The sequence below is a fragment of the Cervus elaphus genome, chromosome 18 (assembly GCF_910594005.1).
Source record: "Cervus elaphus chromosome 18, mCerEla1.1, whole genome shotgun sequence".
Classification (NCBI taxonomy): domain Eukaryota; kingdom Metazoa; phylum Chordata; class Mammalia; order Artiodactyla; family Cervidae; genus Cervus; species Cervus elaphus.
The window spans coordinates 121,766,236-121,785,802 of record NC_057832.1 but is presented as its reverse complement, the minus strand read 5'-3'; the positions used below and the strand labels follow the sequence as shown (position 1 = coordinate 121,785,802).

At 57.9% G+C, this 19,567-nt stretch overlaps 1 protein-coding gene across 7 annotated transcripts in view; it reads right to left on the bottom strand.

The window, feature by feature from the left end:
• Positions 1-19,567, bottom strand: part of DPP6 (dipeptidyl peptidase like 6) — a 1,045,929-nt gene that overhangs the window by 6,940 nt on the left and 1,019,422 nt on the right. For all 7 annotated transcript variants that reach the window (XR_006334937.1, XM_043872438.1, XM_043872440.1 and 4 more), the window contains exons 19-21: positions 13,970-14,039; positions 11,332-11,526; positions 3,624-3,678 (exon numbers count right to left, since the gene is read on the bottom strand). Coding sequence is in view for 6 of the 7 variants with exons in the window: in XM_043872438.1 (XP_043728373.1) it covers positions 3,624-3,678; positions 11,332-11,526; positions 13,970-14,039 (320 nt within the window). In the remaining variant the exon portion in view is untranslated. The remainder of the gene's footprint in view (positions 1-3,623; positions 3,679-11,331; positions 11,527-13,969; positions 14,040-19,567) is intronic.

The window sequence follows — 19,567 nt, the reverse complement described above, 5'->3', positions numbered from 1 at the left end:
ATGAAGGAACCTTGACTGCGTATCGCCGAGTGAGAGAAGCCAGTCTGACAAGGGCCCGCACTGTATGATCCCAGCGCCGTGATGGCCGTGGACAGCACGCTGCTGTCCAGTCACTCAGGCGTGTTTGTTTGCAACCCCGTGGACTGCAGCACGCCAGGCCTCCCTGTCCTTCACCATCTCCCAGAGCCTGCTCAAACTCGTGTCCATCGAGTCGGGGATGCCATCCAACCATCTCACCCTCTGTCGTCCCCTTCCCTTCCTGCCTTCAATCTTTCCCAGCATCAGGGTCTTTCCCAATGAGTCAGCTCTTCCCAATAGGTGGCCAAAGCACTGGTTTCAGCTTCAACATCAGTCCTTCCAATGAATACTCAGAACTGATTTTCTTTAGGATGGACTGATTGGATCTTCTTGTTGTCCAAGGGACTCTCAAGAGTCTTCTCCAACAGCACAGTTCAGAAGCATCAATGCTTCGGTGCTCAGCCTTCTTTATGGTCCAACTCTCACATCCATACATGACCACTGGAAAAACCATAGCTTTGACTAGACGGACCTTTGTTGGCAAAGTGATGTCTCTGATTTTTAATACACTGGAGAAGGAAATGGCAATCCACTGCAGTACTCTTGCCTGGGAAATCCCATGGACAGAGGAGCCTGGTGGGCTACAGTCCATGGGGCCACAGAGTCGGACGTGACTGACTGAGCGCAGTACACAATATCACAGCTTCTCTCCCAAGGAGCAGGCGTCGGGGAAGGGGAGAGGCGTGAGCAGGTGGGGCACAGGACCCTTAGGGCAGTGAGGCTGCCCTGGGCGGCCCTACGGGCATGGACGCGTGTCATCGTGCGCGTGTCCGAGCCTGCAGAAGGTGCAGCCCCGGGAGGCAGCCCTGACGTGAACTGCGGGTTCTGGGTGATCGCGGTCGCCCGTGCAGGTTCACCGAGTGTAAAAAGAAAGGTACCAAGTGTTGGTGACGGTGAAGGCGGAGGAGGCTGCGCAGCTGGGGAGGATAAGACTGCTGTGGACCTAAGATTGCTTTAAACAAAGTCTTTTGGAAAAAAAAAAAAACACAGAAATGTGGAACACATCTTTCCCGGCGGACTCAGGGCCTTCTAGGATCTCAGCGAGCGCGTTCTGGGCCCCGGCATCACGCTGTCCTTCGGGGTGAGATGCAGTCCACAGGCAGAGCTGCAGGACGCAGCCGGGCCCGCCCCGGCTCCGGGAGGTCCTGCGCTTCATGATGGGGGGGACACAGAGCCTGGGCGGGGCCCAGACTCACTGAGGTGGGCCTGAGAAGGGAATCAGGGGACTTCCCTGGTGCGCCAGCAGTTAAGAATTCGCCTTGCAAATGCAGGGGTCGTGGGTTCCATCTGTGACCTTTAGTGGGTAACTAAGATCCCACAGGCCTTGGAGCAACGAAAGCCCAAACCAGGTCTCGAGCCCCAGAGCCATAACTAGAGTCCATGGGCCACGACACAAGATCCCACATGCTGCAACTAAGACCTGATGCAGCCAAGTTTAAAAAAATGTTATATAGAAAAAGAAAGAAAGAGGAGAGCATGCCCACCAGCTACAGGAACCAACGGTTTGTTCCTCTAAAGAGACGCAGTCACTGAGTCCATAAGCCTCTATCTGAGGCACTATTCAGAGACCCACTTGGCACAGCTGCCAAGGAAGGTAACGCGGGGTTGCCTGGAGCCCCAGTGGTGAGCACTCAGGGCGCTCGCTGCTGAGGGCGAGGGTTCGATCCCTGGCCGGGGAAATAACATCCCATGAGCCTGTGCATTGCGGCCATCAATCAACCGAGGCGGGTCCTTGGCCCGTCTCAGGGTCAGGGTGAGAGCTGCGTCCTGGGGGCGTGCGGGGCCCTGTCCGCACACACAGGATCTGCACACAGCCGGCAGGGTCGCCCACGTGTCCAGGAAGCCTGTCCATGTCCCTGCGACCCTCCATCTGTGCCCGGAGTGGATCTGGGAAGGTGCAGGGGCCGGAGCTGGGTCCAGGTGCCTGCCGTGGGAAGGGGCAGAGGGCGGAGGCCAGGCTCCCGGTAACAGGGGGCCTGCTGGGTCTAAGCTCCCAGGCTGGACAGAGGCTGAGCCTGGCCTTGCGCCGTGGCCAGTCTGCTGGGTAGGAACATCTCCGTGGGGGCGGGTGGTACAGCCATCATGGCGTGGTCTGCTGTGGGTCATCCAGCCTCCTGGGGCCTCATAGGCTGGGATTGGGCTTCCGCTAGGACAGACTGACCTGGGGACTCTGTCCAGGCTCGGGTCCGGCCCCAGGGCGGGCCTTTACCACCGCACCTCCTGGGGTGGGGTGTGCGTGACGCACAGCACGCATTCTGGGACCCTCCACGGGGTGGTGTTGCGTCTCTGATGCACGTGACTCCCGGGTAGCGCTGGGCTCAGAGGTGATGACCCAAGAGGTCGCCCTCCAGTTACCTGTTCAAACCCCCACCTGCCATGAGGCCACCCCCAGGCCTCTCTGTGGGGCTGTTCTCTCAGAGGGAAGATGGTTATGTGTCTCTCCCTCTGTGCTCCTGCCGTGAGACCAAGAGCCCACGGTCCAGGCAGCCTAGCCACGGTGGGGAGGGGGCCACAGCGATAGGAGGTGGTCTTCCGGGGACCCAAGGCCCAGTCGTGGGCCCCACACCCAGCTCCGGCCCGCGGACATGGGCCACCCATGGAAGCTTCTCTGGTTTGACAGCTCAGGGTGTGAGTCACCCCACCCTCTCCCTTCCATGTAAGGGAACCTAGTAAATGGACATGAAAGAAGGAAAGTGAGAGTGACGTCGCTCAGTCGTGTCCAACTCTGTGACCCCATGGACTGTAGCCTGCCAGGCTCCTCCGTCCATGGAATCTTCCAGGCAAGAATACTGGAGTGGGTTGCATTTCCTTCTCCAGGGGATGTTCCCTACCCAAGGATCGAACCCAGGTCTCCCTCATTGCAGGTAGACTCTTTACTGTCTGAGCCGCCAGGGAAGCCTTTCCAAAATGATCATGACCCCTGCACATAAGGACTTCCCAGGGGGCGGTAGTGGTGAAAAATCTGCCTGCTAATGCAGGAGACGCATGGGACTGGATTTGGTCCCTGGGTTGAGAAGATCCCCTGGAGGAGGGCATGGCAACCCACTCCAGTATTCTTGCCTGGAGAATCCCATGGACAGAGGAGCCTGGCGGGCCACAGTCCATGGGGTCGCAAAGAGGCGGACATGACTGAGCACACATGCAGATTGAGTACTGCATGTTGCAGGCGGATTCTTTACCAGCCAAGCCGTCAGGGAAGCCAGTACTGCTCATGAAGACACAGAAATAGAGACCCCTGCCTCCCCTTGGTTCCTGGCACCACCCTGAGAACCCAGCAGGCTGGTCCTGAAAGCAGTCAGGAGCCTCACAGAGCATGCCTAAGGGATCTGCTTCTTATCGCCTTTCTGTCCAGATAATGTGAGAAGCTCCCAAGGCTGCTCAGATGAAGGCCACACCCCCAACCCAGACTGAACATCCAAGCTCTTTTTAAACAAGAACCGCTCGCCCGCGGCGGACCAGAGATGCTCCCTACACATCAGGGCTCGGCCAGGTGTCGGGGCGGGCGGGGGTCCAAGCAGGGGATGTCACCCCAGCCGGCAGCTCACCTTCCCAAACACGGCCACGCGCGTCTTGTCGATGTACGGTTCCTTCAGCATTGCCCTGCAAGGCCAGACAGAGAGGGAGGGGTCAGTGTGGCCTGGACCCCAACCTGGGGGCTGCAGCCCGGCTTTTCTGCCCTTTTCAAAGATGAAAGGCCCCTCTTGGAGGAAGTACTGAGACTCTAACTGTTGGCTGCGCTTCCGCAGCACATCGGACGCCCACGTGAAGCACTCGAGGCTCCTGTGCATTGCCTCGGGGCAGCCGAGTGTGCCGAGCTCGAAGGTTGAGAACCAGCAACTCGCAGCAGCACAGGCCATGCTGGAGACTCGTGGGCCTGGCTGGGTCCCGTCTCCACCATAGTCACCCCTTGCTTGGATCACGCGAGCCTCAGGCTCAGGGAGGGAGCTCAGAGGTCCGCAGGGGTGACTCGGCTGTGGGTCGGGGCACTGGGCCCTCCACCTGGGCGCCCTTGCCCCCAGCTCCTGGGAGGTCCCTCTCATGGACCTGTCGGGGGCAGCATCGTTCTGCTTTGAGCCTCCAGCAGGGCCCCACCTTGGACGTGCCCAGCTCGGCGCCTGGGGGTTGCTGCCTGGGTCCTGCTTCGTCCCTACCCGCATCTCACTGCCTTCCCCCAGGGCCCCTCATTTCCCCCACGAAGTGGCTGGAATCGTCCTGGTTTCTGGACCCTCGTTCAGCAGCAGGAGTCCTGCCAGGAGTCTATCTGCTGCTTCTGTCCACTTGCTGCCACTGGGAAGCCTCCCTCCCCTGCCTCCCATCACCCCTTTCCTGGTATCGCCCGGTGGTTATTTTCTTGTGTCTGCTGGCTGGAGCCACCCCGTCACTTCTGACTGCCCTTCTCAGTCTGGGGGACTGTAAAGCTCCCGAGCCTGGGCCCGAAGAGTGCGTGTCCTTCTCCAATTGGCTCTCCAGGGGTTCCCACGCCCCCGACCCTGCCAGCCCTTCGTGGTTAGAGCAGCGCTTCTACGGTGATGTCGGAAGCCCATGGACCCCCCCGTTCCTGGGGGTGGGCGGGACCGTCCAGAGTGGAGCAGCAGCTGCTCTGACTTCTCACCATGATACAAATTCAGGTGACTTCCGTGCCCTTGGCACAGTCAGCCCTCTGCATTCATGGGTTTCACATGCACAGATTCAACCAAATGCTTACTGAAAATATTAAGAAAGAAACCCAGAGAGTTTCAAAAAGCAAAACTTGAATTTGCCACACTCTGACAACTATCTACACAGCACTTACATTGTATTGACAACCCCTGCCCTCCAAAAAAAACCCAGGAAAATTCAGGAATCCAGAGGGAACAGAGATAACACAGTAAACAGAAGAAAACCATCACTAACATACCTAGAAAGAGAAGAAATACTGAACCAGTAAGACAAGAAGACTTTGCTCTTGGGTGAAGAGAGAAGGTTACGGAGTTTGAAGTGTCATGCCTGACAATAAACATTAAGAGAAAGGCTGGAAAACAGGAGATAAAGGGATGTTGAGAATAAACCCAGAAGCACCCCAATCAGCACAATAAAAGCTCCAGAAACAGACAACAGAGAAAGGAGAAGTCAGCAGCACACCACAGTGAAAACTGTCCGAGGACGAAGAACAATTAGTCTCCGGTCTGAAAAGTCCCACACCAAGAGCTGAGGTCTCAGCATGCCAAGAGCGAAGAGGTCCTTCTCCTGGAAGGAAGCAATAGGCCATCTACGAGGATCAGCAAAAATAGGAAGATCAGCAGACGTTTTTCACTAGCAACCCCAGATGGTGGATGATAGATAGAGATTAGTATCTGTGTAGATTTGACATTTAGATAAACAATAACCTCAAACGTGGGAACAGAACAAAGACATTTTGTGATGTTTTCTAGATTCATGAAGGACAAAGTAAATAAAAAGGGGGATATATATCTGTCGTTCTCTGGCACGAGACCCGGGTGCGTGCAAAGCAGCTGACATAGGGAAGGTGTGACCGGGCATCAAGGGTGACCCTGCAGACACCTGGCCCAGGTGGAGCAGGAGAAAGGGGGCTGCAGCTCGAGAGAAGAGCGCGGGAATCCACAGGCTATTAGCGGGTGTGGTGGACTGATGCTTTCAAACTGTGGTGCTGGAGAAGACTCTCGAAACCAGTCAATCCTAAAGGAAATCAACCCTGCACATTCACTGGAAGGACAGATGCTGAAGCTCCAATACTCTGGCCACCTGATGCGAAGAGCCAACTCACTGGAAAAGACCTTGATGCTGGGAAAGATTGAGGGCAGGAGGAGAAGGGGACAACAGAGGATGAGATGGTTGGATGGCATCACTGACTCAATGGACATGAGTTTGGGTAAACTCCAGGAGATGGTGAAAGTATCCAAATGAAAGACAAAGCTACAGTCCAGGAAAAATTAAATGATGTAGCAGAAAGTAGGGCATGAGACCCCACGGGGTCTGCAGTCAGCACCATTTACACAGTGATCCTGCGCCTCTGATGTCTGATCTAACCAGGCAGCTGATGTAACAGGCCTGGGAGAATGATGGTCCTCACCTGTGACAACCGGAAGTCAAGTGATGAGAAATCGTGACGTCATGACAGCCATGTTCAGAAAGGTGGAAGCAAACACTTAATGAAGGGGGTGAGGGGGTCGAGGGTGGCTGCCTCTGCGAAGCAGGGCTGGTGGGAGGGTCAGGTGAACGGCAAGGGAACTGGTGTGGTTGATTTATGCATTTGTTATGGGTTGAATTCTGCAAAATATGTTGGATTTTTAACCCCCTAAACCTCAGTGTGGGACCACACCAGTCAATAGGGCCCACTGCCAATGTAATGAGTAAGTTAGGATGAGGTCACACTAGAGTGACTGGTGTCCTTCTAAGAGGAGACAAGACAGAGACCTCGGGAGGACACAGCCCGTGAAGACCCAGGATCGCAGGGATGGATCTGCAAGCCGAAGATTGCCAGCATCCACGGGAGCGGGAAGAGCAGGCAGGACCCTCCCCGCCAGGCGTTAGAGGGAACACAGCCCTGCCCACACCCGATCCTGGTTCCTAGCCCTAGGAGACGCAACACTTAACACCTTGGCTTGTTTAAAACATGGTGCAGGTGCCATAGGACAGCCTGGCAGACTTCAGGTCTCACACACACGCACACACGCGTGCACACGCGCACAAACACGCACACAGCCTAGGTTGACCTTCAAAGCACGGTGGCCACGCCCACACAATGGAACCACTGAAGACACATCTCCAAGTTTCTGAATTCTCTCCTCGTGACCCCAATCCCTGACGCTGATGGGGCTCGAGGAACATCTGGTCAAAGGGCCCACCGGTCCCCGCGGGGTTCTGCTGCATGGCCAGATGTCCAGACCACAGGTGCTGGGACCATGTGACCATGGTGTCCACCCCAAGGGGCCTTGGTGCTGGGGTCTTGGCTCCATTCCAGTTCATAAACTATCTCAGACTTTTGTTCTCAGCCCTGAGTGCACATCCACAGGCAGCCTCCGATCTCTGGTGACCGGCCTGGCAGCGACTTTACCTGGAGGGTCACTTCCTGAGCTGAAGCCACGAGTCATGGTCGTGATCCTCACCCACAAAGTGCTCAGGGGATTTCTGGGGGAAACAGTGTTCTCCAATCTCGAATATTTTTATGATCTTCTTGCTACGTGTGCTCAGTTGCTCAGTTGTGTCCAATTCTGCGATCCCACGGACTGTAGCCCGCCAGGCTCCTCTGATCGTGGGATTCTCCAGGCAAGAGTACTGGAGTGGTCTGTCATTTCCTTCTCCAGGGGATCTTCCCCATCTGGGGATCGAACCCGTCTCTCTTGCATCTTCTGCATTGGCAGGCAGATACTTCACCACTGCACCACGTCTATGTCCACTAATTACCCGGGCAGTTCCATGTACTGGTTGTTTCTGGGGGAACGGTGGAGCCTCCAGACGGAGGAGTGTGGTTTGGGCTCCGGGAGCACGTTTCACCTCCCAGACGCTCTCAGGTGCAGCACAGGGCAGGGCGTCCTTCACGAAGGAGCAGGTGCAGCGCTCAGCTCCACCCCAGGGTCTGCAGAGGCCCCGTGTGAGGAGGGAAGAGACTCCGGCCTCCAGAGGCACATCTCGGGGTGGTGGGCTGACACCCTGGAGCGTCTGTGCTCACGTCTTTCAGCCTTCCCCATGTCCACGCCATCTCAGGCTGTCCCCACCAGTGGCCGGGGTGGGGCCCCCGCTGGCCCCCATGAGCCTGGCAGAGATGCTCAGGGCCCAGATGCCCCTGGAAGCCAATTCCTCCTTCTTTCTGTCCTTCCCTGGGTCAGACCCCCATGGTGGGAGGGCTCTGCCCCGCTGTGCTCCAGCCTGCGTCCTGCACAAATATGCCTCCCGTACGTCTGAGCGTGTCCAGGCACCGCTTCCCGAGGACCCATGCTGACGCAGGCGTCACGGACCACAGAGCTGCTCCCAGCACTTTTGGAGCTGGGGAACCTTGCAGCCAGAGATTCGACAAGGCAAGAACAAGGGGCTGGTGGGAGAGACGTGTTGCTAAGTTTGTCCTGCCCTGCGTATGTGTGTGGGGGGCAGCAGAACATTGTGAGTGATGCAGGACGCATGGCCCAGTCCACATTCCTGATGTGTCCACGTCTGTCTCTCTGTTCCTCACCATCTCCCAGAGTTTGCCCAAGTTCACGTCCATTGAATTGGTGATGCTATCTAATCATATCATCGTCTGTCACCCCCTTCTCCTTTTGCCTTCAATCTTTCCCAGCATCAGGGTCTTTTCCAATGCGTCGGCTCTTTGCATCACATAGCCAGGGTGTCGGAGTTTCAGCTTCAGCATCCGTCCTTCCAGTGAATATTCAGGACTGATCTCCTTTAGGATGGACTGGTTGGCTCTCCTTGCAGTCCAAGGGACTCTCAAGAGTCTTCTGCAGCACCACAATTCAAAAGCATCAATTACTGTAGCACTCAGCCTTCTTTTTGGTCCAACTCTCCCATCTGTACATGACTACTGGAAAGACCATTTGACCTTTGTTGGCAAAATGATGTCTTTGCTTTTTAATACACTGTCTGGGTTTGTCATAGCTTTCGGTTATTCCTCTCTCCTTAAATCTCCTTGTTTGAATGTTTCCTGCCAGGACTCTCTCCCAGAAAATTTGCTGCACTACTACCAGGATCTCTGTTCTGAAGATGAAGGTGACTTTGCCACCTCCTGGCTGAAAACCCTCTGTGGGGACTCTGCTGCTTGGGGAGCAGGCGGCAGCGCGGAGGATGGGCGGGGAGGCGCCCAGTCCTGCTGCCCACCCCTCCCCGCGTCCCCAGCCTACACGCCGCGTGGTGCTTACGGTGGGCGAGGGGCTGAACTGATGCACCCCTGCATCACCTCGACCTTCGCTCACAGCATTTCCCGTGTGGGATGTGCACCTCTCATTTCCTGCGGACACGTCCTTATTTATTAATCCTTTGGGGTGAGGTCCTGGCCGGAAGCCATCTCCTTGCAGGAGCCCCTGCGGGCAAGGCTGTGCTCCCCCCTGGTGCCCCGAGCGCCTGTTCACATGCCCGGCTCCTCCTCCATGGAAGGAGAGACCCGCTGGGCTCCCGGACCAGGGGCGGGGAGCCCTGGGGAGTGAGAGCGGGGGGCTGGCCTCATGGTTCCTTAAACCGGGCTATGTCTCTCTAATGAGAACACAGACCCAGACCTAGGAGAGCTGAGAAAGTTCCCCTCGGCTCCAGGCGCGTGGGGCGCAGCCTCCTGAGGTCTGCGTGGCTGGCGTGGCTTGTGCTCCTGACCCCCAAAGCCTCACTGGCTTAAGAGTTGGCCAATTTTTCTATTTTACTATTATTTTCCTGGAACCAGTTCTGCCCTGTTTTTGAACAGATGGCCGATCAATCCTTTATTTTTGGAAACACCGTGGGTGTGAAACAGCCGTGCGCCCTCTGTCTCTGCTCAGAAGGGGCGACCAGGTTAGCCAAGCCGGCCGGCGGGGTGCCTGAAGGACGCTGCGTCCTCCGCTGGGGCCTCTGGGCTTTGGAGGGGGGTCAGACCAGGAAAGGTGAGGACAGGAGGCAGGGGGAAGGACAGGCAGAGGGGGGCTCGGGGAGGGGGGCTCCGCCGTCACCCTGTCATACCCCTCCTCCCCAGAGCCCAGCCTGGGCCCTCACACTTCCCCCCCGGTGACACTGCAGCCCCGGTGCCGACCGGGCACCATCTGCTCCTCCTCCTCCCCTACTGGCCGAGCTTCACTCACCCTTCCTTCCTCCGCCCAGCTCTCTGGGTCTTGGGAGTGGCGGGGGGGGGGGGGGGGCGGGCTGCCCCACTGCTCTCGTGGGTGATTGGTTCTGGGCTCCCGGGGAGGTTCCTCCCTTCCCTTCTGAAAGTTTCTGTAAGTGGATCAATGCACTGAAGGCAGGTGCTCTGGCAGCCATCCTGTGAGCAGGAGGAGCAGGGCTTCAGGGGTGCTCAGTGCTTGGCTGAGATGAGAGCTGGAGGGAGCCAGGCCTAGGCAGACCCTCACCACCGGGTCTCCAACCAATGGACCTGATGCCTGACGTCCGTCTGGACTCCAGAGCCAATACAGTGCTGTGTCAGTTAAGCACGTTTGATGCTGTGTGTTTGCGTGTGCTGTTGATTTTCAGGCAAAAGTATGGTGACGGATGCACCTTCCCAGACTCTTGGGTCCTCAGCCATCTCTCCTGCTCCTATTTTCTGCCTGTAGCATGTGTAGGTCTGGCCGCATGGCCTGTCTCTCTTCACCAGCTCACAACTCCCTTGAGGAGAGGGTGCCATTCACTCACTCACTCATGGTTTCATCCACTTAATACTTACTGAGTACACATCACATGTATGTACACACCACATGTATGCACACATCACATGCCATCAATTTTTCTAAAAACAAGAGAGAAAACGTTCTGAAAAGTCAGTACAACGAAATCTTTTAAACCTCCAGAGCACAGTCGTGATGACTCATGGGCTGGGATGTCACACTGTCTTATGGCCCTTTAGTCAGCAAATGCTGATCCACCTGGGCGCTACATGACACTCTCCAAGGCCCAGGGTCCAGCATCGTGCACCCGGATCACAAGGAGGATGACCGCCGTGCCCACGCCCTTCCTGTTCCTGCAGCACCTGAGTCCGTGCGTCTCATGCCTCTCCCACGTGAAGTCTGCCACGTGTGCGGTAAACTGGGAAGACCTCACCTTGGCTGACATGGCCACAGGCCCATGAGCGGCACAGGTCCCTGACGGCTCTCATTCCAGGGCGACAGTAACACCCAGTCAATGCCTTTGCTCTTCAGCCCCTTCTGTCCCTGGAGACTCTACCAGCCCTGCTTCCGTGAGCTGGACATGGGAGAGCCACAAAACATGTGGAGTGGGGCTTCCGACCTGCCTGCTACACATTCAGAGAGGTCCTTTCTCAGGAAGGAGGTGACTGGCTACATGGGTCACCTTCTCTCTCCCCTTCCCTGCCCTCCCCCCCATGACCCGTGGCCAAGGTCCACGACCACAGCACTGGGAACCCACAAAGACCCTCGTCACGGTCTCTGCACCTTGTTGCAGTTGGCAAAGCGGACAGGCCACCAGCCGTGATGACCAGGACCCTGGCCTTTGGGAGCATATCGCTAGCAGGAATTCACTGCGGAATCACCAGAGACTCCAAGGTGTGCACCGCCAGGAAGCAGGACCAGGACGCAGCCCAGGCAGAGACGCGGCCCCCTCCCCGCCCCACCGGCGCCGCTGGGTGCTCACCGCACGGCCTCCATCTGGTCCTTCTCCTCCAGCGAGCCCAGCCTCCGCCTCACCTCGTGCAGCAGCCTGGTGCCTTGGAAGCCGCTGCCGCGGCCGTCGCACTTGACCACCACAGCCCCGTGACTGCTCACCATCACCGTCTCCCAGGTCACCGCAAACTTCTCGGCCACACTCTGGCTCCCCGGGGTGCCGTCCCTGGAAGAGACAGGCCAGGCCTGGGCACACGGCCGGGGGCAGGGGGCGGGGGTGCAGTGACTGGTCCCACAGACTCGAGAGCCTGGGGGTGCTCTCCTGGGGCGGGGCCCGCCCCCACGCCTGGTTCCAAACGTCCTCCCCTTCCCCTCCTGCTTGGCCCCCCACTATGGCCCGCCTCTCCCGTCCTTCCCGGGCGGGTTCCCAGGCTGCCCCTCGGTCCCCATCACATGAGTGACCACACTGTGGTGCTCTTTCCCGCGGCCCCTGGTGTGAGGGAGTCAGGGGCCAACTGGGCGGCTCAGACAGTAAAGAGTCTGCCTGCAGTGCAGGAGCCCCGGGCTCCATCCCTGGGTCGGGAAGACCCCCGGAGAAGGAAATGGCATTCCTTCCTCCGCTCCAGGATTCCTGCCTGGAGAATCCCATGGGTGTGCATGTGCTGTGTGTGTATGTGCTATGTGTACTGGTGTGTGTGTGTGTGAACATGTGGGTGTGCATGTGCTGTTGTGTGTCATGTCCATTTGTGTGCTGTTATGTCTGTATACATGTGTCTGTGTGTGTCTGTCTGTGTATGTGTATGTCTGTCTGTATGTGTCTGTCTGTGTATGTGTATGTCTGTATATATGTGTCTGTGTGTGTTTGTCTGTGTATGTGTATGTCTGTATATATGAGTCTGTGTGTGTCTGTCTGTGTATGTGTATGTCTGTATATATGTGTCTGTGTGTGTCTGTGTATATGTCTGTGTATATGTGTATGTGTGTAAGTCCATATATATGTGTATATGTGTGTCTGTGTGTATGTGTATGTTTGTATATATGTGTATGTGTGTATATGTCTGTATATATGTGTATGAATGTGTATGTCCATGTATATGTGTATGTGTGTGTCTGTGTATATGTGGATGTCTGTATATGAGTGTGTATCTCCATATATGTGTATGTCCATGTATATGTGTATGTGTGTGTCTGTGTATATGTTTGTGTATGTATGTCTGTATATGTGTATGTGTGTCTGTGTATATGTGTGTATGTATGTCTGTATATATGTGTCTCTGTGTATATGTATGTCTGTATATATGTGTATGAATGTGTATGTCCATGTATATGTGTCTGTGTGTGTCTGTGTCTGTGTATGTCTGTATATATGTGTATGAATGTGTATGTCCATGTATATGCGTATGTGTGTGTCTGTGTATACATGTGTGTATGTATGTCTGTATATATGTGTTTGTGTGTGTCTGTCTGTGTATGTGTATGTCTGTATATATGTGTCTGTGTATAAGTATTGTGTCTGTGTATATGTGTATGTCTGTGTATATGTGTATGTGTGTGTGTCTGTATATGTGTGTATGTGTGTCTGTATATATGTGTCTGTGTACATGTATTGTGTCTGTGTATATGTGTATGTCTGTGTGTGTGTGTGTGTGTCCGTATATATGTGTATGTGTGTCTGTGTATATGTGTCTCTGTGTGTATCTGTGTATATGTGTCTGTGTATATGTATTGTGTCTGTGTATATGTGTATGTCTGTATGTATGTGTCTGTGTATATGTGTATGTCTGTGTATACGTGTCTCTGTGTGTATCTGTGTATGTGTGTCTGTGTATATGTATTGTGTCTGTGTAGATGTATATGTCTGTGTATATGTGTATGTGTGTGTGTCCGTATATGTGTATGTGTGTCTGGTTGCTGGCAAAGTGTCCAGACAGTGAGGAGAGTGTGTCAGTGACGAGCTGGGCAGGACCGTGTGTCCAGCCGGGCGTCTTCGGGTGCAGTCTTGTCACTGAGGGCCTGGCTGGGCGCCAGGGGTAATGCACAGAGCTCTTGGGCTCTGGGCGCCTTCCTGGGTGCTGACTTCCCTGGGGCCCTGGGGCAGCCCCAGTGCAGGCCCGCCCTGGCCCTTTCTTCCCAGAGTCTCCCTCGCCCCACGGCTCCGTGCACACTGGGGCAGGAGCCCGAGTCAGGACACAACACCATCAGAGGGGCTTGCAAGGCTCTGAAAGGGGTTCTCGAAATCTGAACCAGAGGCTTGCCAGTTAGCAGGGGGCAGATCTGAAACCGTCCTGTGGGGGGACACTCGGTGTTTAAGCCTGCCTGGGTTGTGCAGGAGGCGCTACTGGCCCCTGCGAGCCCCCTGCCAGCAGGCCCATCTCGTTTCCTGGGGGCCCCGGGCCCTGCCCAGAGAGGTCAGACTCCCAGTCAGCTTTCCCGCCGTCCCTGGGCCGCTGAGTGGCCACCGCAGCAGGACCCACGGGATGTGACTCAGCCCCTGCGTTCCATGTTGCCAGTCCCCCGAGGCCGACCGGGCTCTGCTTTCCTTTAACATCCGGGCTCACCAGTAGTTACAGACAAGGGGCTCAAATTGCTTTCTGATTGTAGTTTGCAGTGGGATTGGGCTCCCCTTCCCACCTTCTTGAGAGTTTGGCCCTTTCCCCTGGGATACTTACACCACGAGGAGCAAGGGGTAGTGGGCAGTGTCGGTGAAGGTCGCTGGCTTGAGGATCTGAACGGGCAGGTCTAGGCAGAAACAGAACACAGGGCCGCGCGTTAGGGGCCAGGAAGGAAGGGGCGGGATGGGCCCCCAGGGGCCTGGGAGACGGGCCCTCGCAGGGGCCAGGCCGGCCCTCCACAGACAGGGTGACTTCAGCTCCCTCTGGACTTGGACAAAGCGCCCAGTCAGTCTCCTTGAGGCTGAGTTTCTTCAACTGAGGGCTTCCCTGTGGCTCAGATGGTAAAAAATCTGCTTGTAATACAGGAGATCTGGGTTTGATCCCTGGGTGGGGAAGATCCCCCGGAGAAGAGACTGGCACCCCACTCCAGTCTTCTTGCCTGGAGAATCCCCCAGACAGAGGAACCCGGCGGGCTAGTCCGTGGAGTCGCCAAAAGTCAGACATGACTGAGTGACCAACACTTTTCTCCATCTGACACTTAAAGGAAATCTTGTGCAGAGGAACCTGGGGACAGACAGAAATGCCTGGCCCACTGTGCGTTGAGCGCTCGCTAACAACAGAATTCCAGGCAGGGGGAAATGAGCCCCCAAGGGAGCGTGCGCTCTCTGTCACGAGGGGCTCCTGCAATAAACAGGTAAGTGGGGATGGACACTGGGTGAGTGGTGGGGATGCGGGGAGGCAGAGACTTGGCGGGGAGCGGGTGGTGAGGCAGGGGCAGAGCCCGGAGGAAGAGGCTGGAGCTGGGGGGTGGGGTCCTCACTGTTCATGGGCTGGAGCTGGGCAGGCCTTGGTGCCCGAGGAATCAGCGGGAGGGAGCCGGTGCGGCCGTGGGTGGTGCGGCCACAGGTCCTGCAGCCAAGGCCCTTCAGATGTGGTCCCTGGCCACCAGGATGCGTTCAGGGAGGGAGAGGAGCATGTCCCTCACTGCTGTCTCTGTCCTCCCCTCAAACGAACCTTCCTGCCCCAGTTAGAGATTGTTCATTGATGTTAACTACAGCCCAGATCGCAACTCAACTGAAATGGGCATCTTTCCCTGCTCACAGTCATTATACCAATAGATACACCGTAGGCTGGAGGGTTGGCTCAGCAGCAGGCACTAACCCGGGTCTCATTACTGATTCCGGCTGAATGTTAATGGCTTGCAAATTAGATCAATGGCCCAGGGACCCGGGGACTTTATCACTGAAATATCCATAAAACATGGTCTGGGCTGCTTTCTGCCACTGATAAGCCCACAGGCAGGCTTTGGCCACCAGCAGCAGAATACATTCGGAGAGCGTTCCTGGAGGTGGGCAGCTTCCCTGAGGACAGCCTTAGCCTCCAGGAGCATTCAGTGACAGACAAAATAAAAATAGGCGGGTGGGGCGACAGCGCTCAGGTTTGCTAGGACCCCAGGGGGTGACGTGTGGACGCCAGCCCGCACACGCTGTGCCCCCTCTCTTGTCTTCATCTCTGAGCACCTGCGAGGAAAAGCCTCGCCCTGGAGGAAACCTCGGGCGGCCTGTGGAGGCGGGGGTCTGGCTCTTTGTTTCTCAAGCCCCTTCTCTGCGTTTTTGGAGGAGGGGGTGGCAAGCACCGCTCAGGGCTCTGCGGTGTGGGAAACGTTCCTGTGGGAGCCCACGAGCCCGCCTGGAAGGAGGAGGAGGAGGGCCTGGGCTAGGAGATGAGGGCGGGGTGTCTAGACAAGGAATGAGATCTGGCCTCCAGATTACAGACTTAGAGAAAACTGGCTGAGAGGAGGGATGGGGCAGGGCAGGAGGCTGAGGTCTGAGCGTGGAGGCTGGCCGGGCTTCAGAGGGTGCAACCTGTGCCGTCCTGCTGGACCAGAAGCCCTGTCATCATCATAAGCCTCCTGTTTTCATTCTGCTTGGGCCCTGCACGTGATGGGGCCTGCCTGAGGTCTGCATGAGAGATGGAGGCAGCGGCGTGGGGCAGACCTATGGAGGTCTCCTGCCTGCGTATTCATCCACCCTTCCACCCAGCCTTGCCTCCAACTCTCCACCCCTCCATCCCTCCATCAACCTAAAGTCATCCTGTGTGTTTGCCTTGGTTCTTCCTTACAAAAGGAGAGCAGGAAGACGGATACCCAGTTAACTAGAGGGCTCCTGTGAACCTAGGTCTGTCCTGAGTGACAGGTGCTGTACGACAGTTTGGACCAGCCACGGACGCCCTCCCCGGGGGCAGCCTAGACTTCCCTTTGCCCCCTTCCTGGAGATACGGAGGCTCCAGCCTGAGCTGTCAGAGTCAGTTCTCTCTTTATAGCTAGGCAGGGCGGGGGAGGCAGACAGGACCTGCGTACAGGCTTCAGGGCAGTGGGGGCAGGTTTCAGGCCCGTTCCACGCGGGGGTGCCTGCCCCGTCCCCGTGAACCGTGCACAGACCCCGTGGGGGGCTGCCCCACGTCTCTTCTCCTCCTGTTAGAGCCTCGACTCCTGGGGTCTCAGGAGCCTCGTTTTCAGACTGGACTCCTGCCCGTCCTGCCGCTCGCTTTCTGTTCTGTGGTTCCCCGCACCCTGATGACGGCATCTGTGGGCAGCCCCACTGCCCTGTCCCCTCTTTCTAACTGATGGCCCCTCTCCCGCTCGGGACTGGACATGCCCCCTGGACACGCAAAGCTGCCTGTGCCTCCAGAGCTGAGTGTGTCCTGCCGGTATCTGCGAGCATTTCAGGGACATTGAGGGAAATTCAGGCCCGGAGAGATGGTGGGGTGGCCCTGGCCTGGTGCGCAGAGATGTCCCAGCCGGGCGTGACCACAGCCTCCACTCACACTCCTCCTGGGTTGGCTTCTTCTCCATCAGCCCCCGAAACACTGAGCACGCGGGGGCCAGAGCAACCAGTGGTGCCCACGGGCCCGGGGAGGGGTCCCTGTTACAGCTCAGCAACCCCCGCACCTCTCCCCCTTGTATTCCCCGCACCTCTCCCCCCTGTATCTCCTCACACCTCTCCCCCCATCTCCCCTCGAACCTCTCCCCGCTGTATCTCCCCCCGCACCTCTCCCCCCGTATCTCCCCCGCACCTCTCCCCCCGTATCTCCCCCGCACCTCTCCCCCCTGTATCTCCCTGCACCTCTCCCCCTTGTATCTCCCTGCACCTCTCCCCCTTGTATCTCCCCCGCACCTCTCCCCCCGTATCTCCCCCGCACCTCTCCCCCCTGTATCTCCCTGCACCTCTCCCCCTTGTATCTCCCCCCGCACCTCTCCCCCTTGTATCTCCCCCGGCACCTCTCCTCCCGTATCTCCCCCGCACCTCTCCTCCCGTATCTCCCCTGCACCTCTCCCCGCTGTATCTCCCCCCACACCTCTCCCCCTTGTATCTCCCCCCGCACCTCTCCCCCCTGTATCTCCCTGCACCTCTCCCCCCTGTATCTCCCTGCACCTCTCCCCCTTGTATCTCCCCCCGCACCTCTCCCCCTTGTATCTCCCCCGGCACCTCTCCTCCCGTATCTCCCCCGCACCTCTCCTCCCGTATCTCCCCTGCACCTCTCCCTGCTGTATCTCCCCCCACACCTCTCCCCCTTGTATCTCCCCCCGCACCTCTCCCCCTTGTATCTCCCTGCACCTCTCCCCCCTGTATCTCCCTGCACCTCTCCCCCTTGTATCTCCCCCCGCACCTCTCCCCCTTGTATCTCCCTGCACCTCTCCCCCCTGTATCTCCCTGCACCTCTCCCCCTTGTATCTCCCCCGGCACCTCTCCCCCTTGTATCTCCCCCGGCACCTCTCCTCCCGTATCTCCCCCGCACCTCTCCTCCCGTATCTCCCCTGCACCTCTCCCTGCTGTATCTCCCCCCACACCTCTCCCCCTTGTATCTCCCCCCGCACCTCTCCCCCTTGTATCTCCCTGCACCTCTCCCCCTTGTATCTCCCCCCGCACCTCTCCCCCTTGTATCTCCCTGCACCTCTCCCCCTTGTATCTCCCCCCGCACCTCTCCCCCTTGTATCTCCCCGCACCTCTCCCCCTTGTATCTCCCTGCACCTCTCCCCCTTGTATCTCCCTGCACCTCTCCCCCTTGTATCTCCCCCGGCACCTCTCCTCCCGTATCTCCCCCGCACCTCTCCTCCCGTATCTCCCCCGCACCTCTCCCCCTTGTATCTCCCTGCACCTCTCCCCCCCGTATCTCCCCCGCACCTCTCCTCCCGTATCTCCCCTGCACCTCTCCCCCCTGTATCTCCCTGCACCTCTCCCCCTTGTATCTCCCCCGCACCTCTCCCCCCCGTATCTCCCCTGCACCTCTCCCCCCTGTATCTCCCTGCACCTCTCCCCCTTGTATCTCCCTGCACCTCTCCCCCTTGTATCTCCCTGCACCTCTCCCCCTTGTATCTCCCCCGCACCTCTCCCCCCTGTATCTCCCTGCACCTCTCCCCCCTGTATCTCCCTGCACCTCTCCCCCTTGTATCTCCCTGCACCTCTCCCCCTTGTATCTCCCCCGCACCTCTCCCCCCGTATCTCCCCTGCACCTCTCCCCCCTGTATCTCCCTGCACCTCTCCCCCTTGTATCTCCCCCCGCACCTCTCCCCCTTGTATCTCCCCCCGCACCTCTCCCCCTTGTATCTCCCTGCACCTCTCCCCCCTGTATCTCCCTGCACCTCTCCCCCTTGTATCTCCCCCGGCACCTCTCCCCCTTGTATCTCCCCCGGCACCTCTCCTCCCGTATCTCCCCCGCACCTCTCCTCCCGTATCTCCCCTGCACCTCTCCCTGCTGTATCTCCCCCCACACCTCTCCCCCTTGTATCTCCCCCCGCACCTCTCCCCCTTGTATCTCCCTGCACCTCTCCCCCCTGTATCTCCCTGCACCTCTCCCCCTTGTATCTCCCCCCGCACCTCTCCCCCTTGTATCTCCCTGCACCTCTCCCCCTTGTATCTCCCCCCGCACCTCTCCCCCTTGTATCTCCCTGCACCTCTCCCCCTTGTATCTCCCCCCGCACCTCTCCCCCTTGTATCTCCCCGCACCTCTCCCCCTTGTATCTCCCCGCACCTCTCCCCCTTGTATCTCCCTGCACCTCTCCCCCTTGTATCTCCCCCGGCACCTCTCCTCCCGTATCTCCCCCGCACCTCTCCTCCCGTATCTCCCCCGCACCTCTCCCCCTTGTATCTCCCTGCACCTCTCCCCCCCGTATCTCCCCCGCACCTCTCCTCCCGTATCTCCCCTGCACCTCTCCCCCCTGTATCTCCCTGCACCTCTCCCCCTTGTATCTCCCTGCACCTCTCCCCCTTGTATCTCCCCGCACCTCTCCCCCCTGTATCTCCCCTGCACCTCTCCCCCCTGTATCTCCCCTGCACCTCTCCCCCTGTATCTCCCCTGCACCTCTCCCCCCTGTATCTCCCTGCACCTCTCCCCCTTGTATCTCCCCCCGCACCTCTCCCCCCCGTATCTCCCCCGCACCTCTCCCCCCTGTATCTCCCTGCACCTCTCCCCCCTGTATCTCCCTGCACCTCTCCCCCTTGTATCTCCCTGCACCTCTCCCCCTTGTATCTCCCCCGCACCTCTCCCCCCGTATCTCCCCTGCACCTCTCCCCCCTGTATCTCCCTGCACCTCTCCCCCTTGTATCTCCCCCCGCACCTCTCCCCCTTGTATCTCCCCCCGCACCTCTCCCCCCG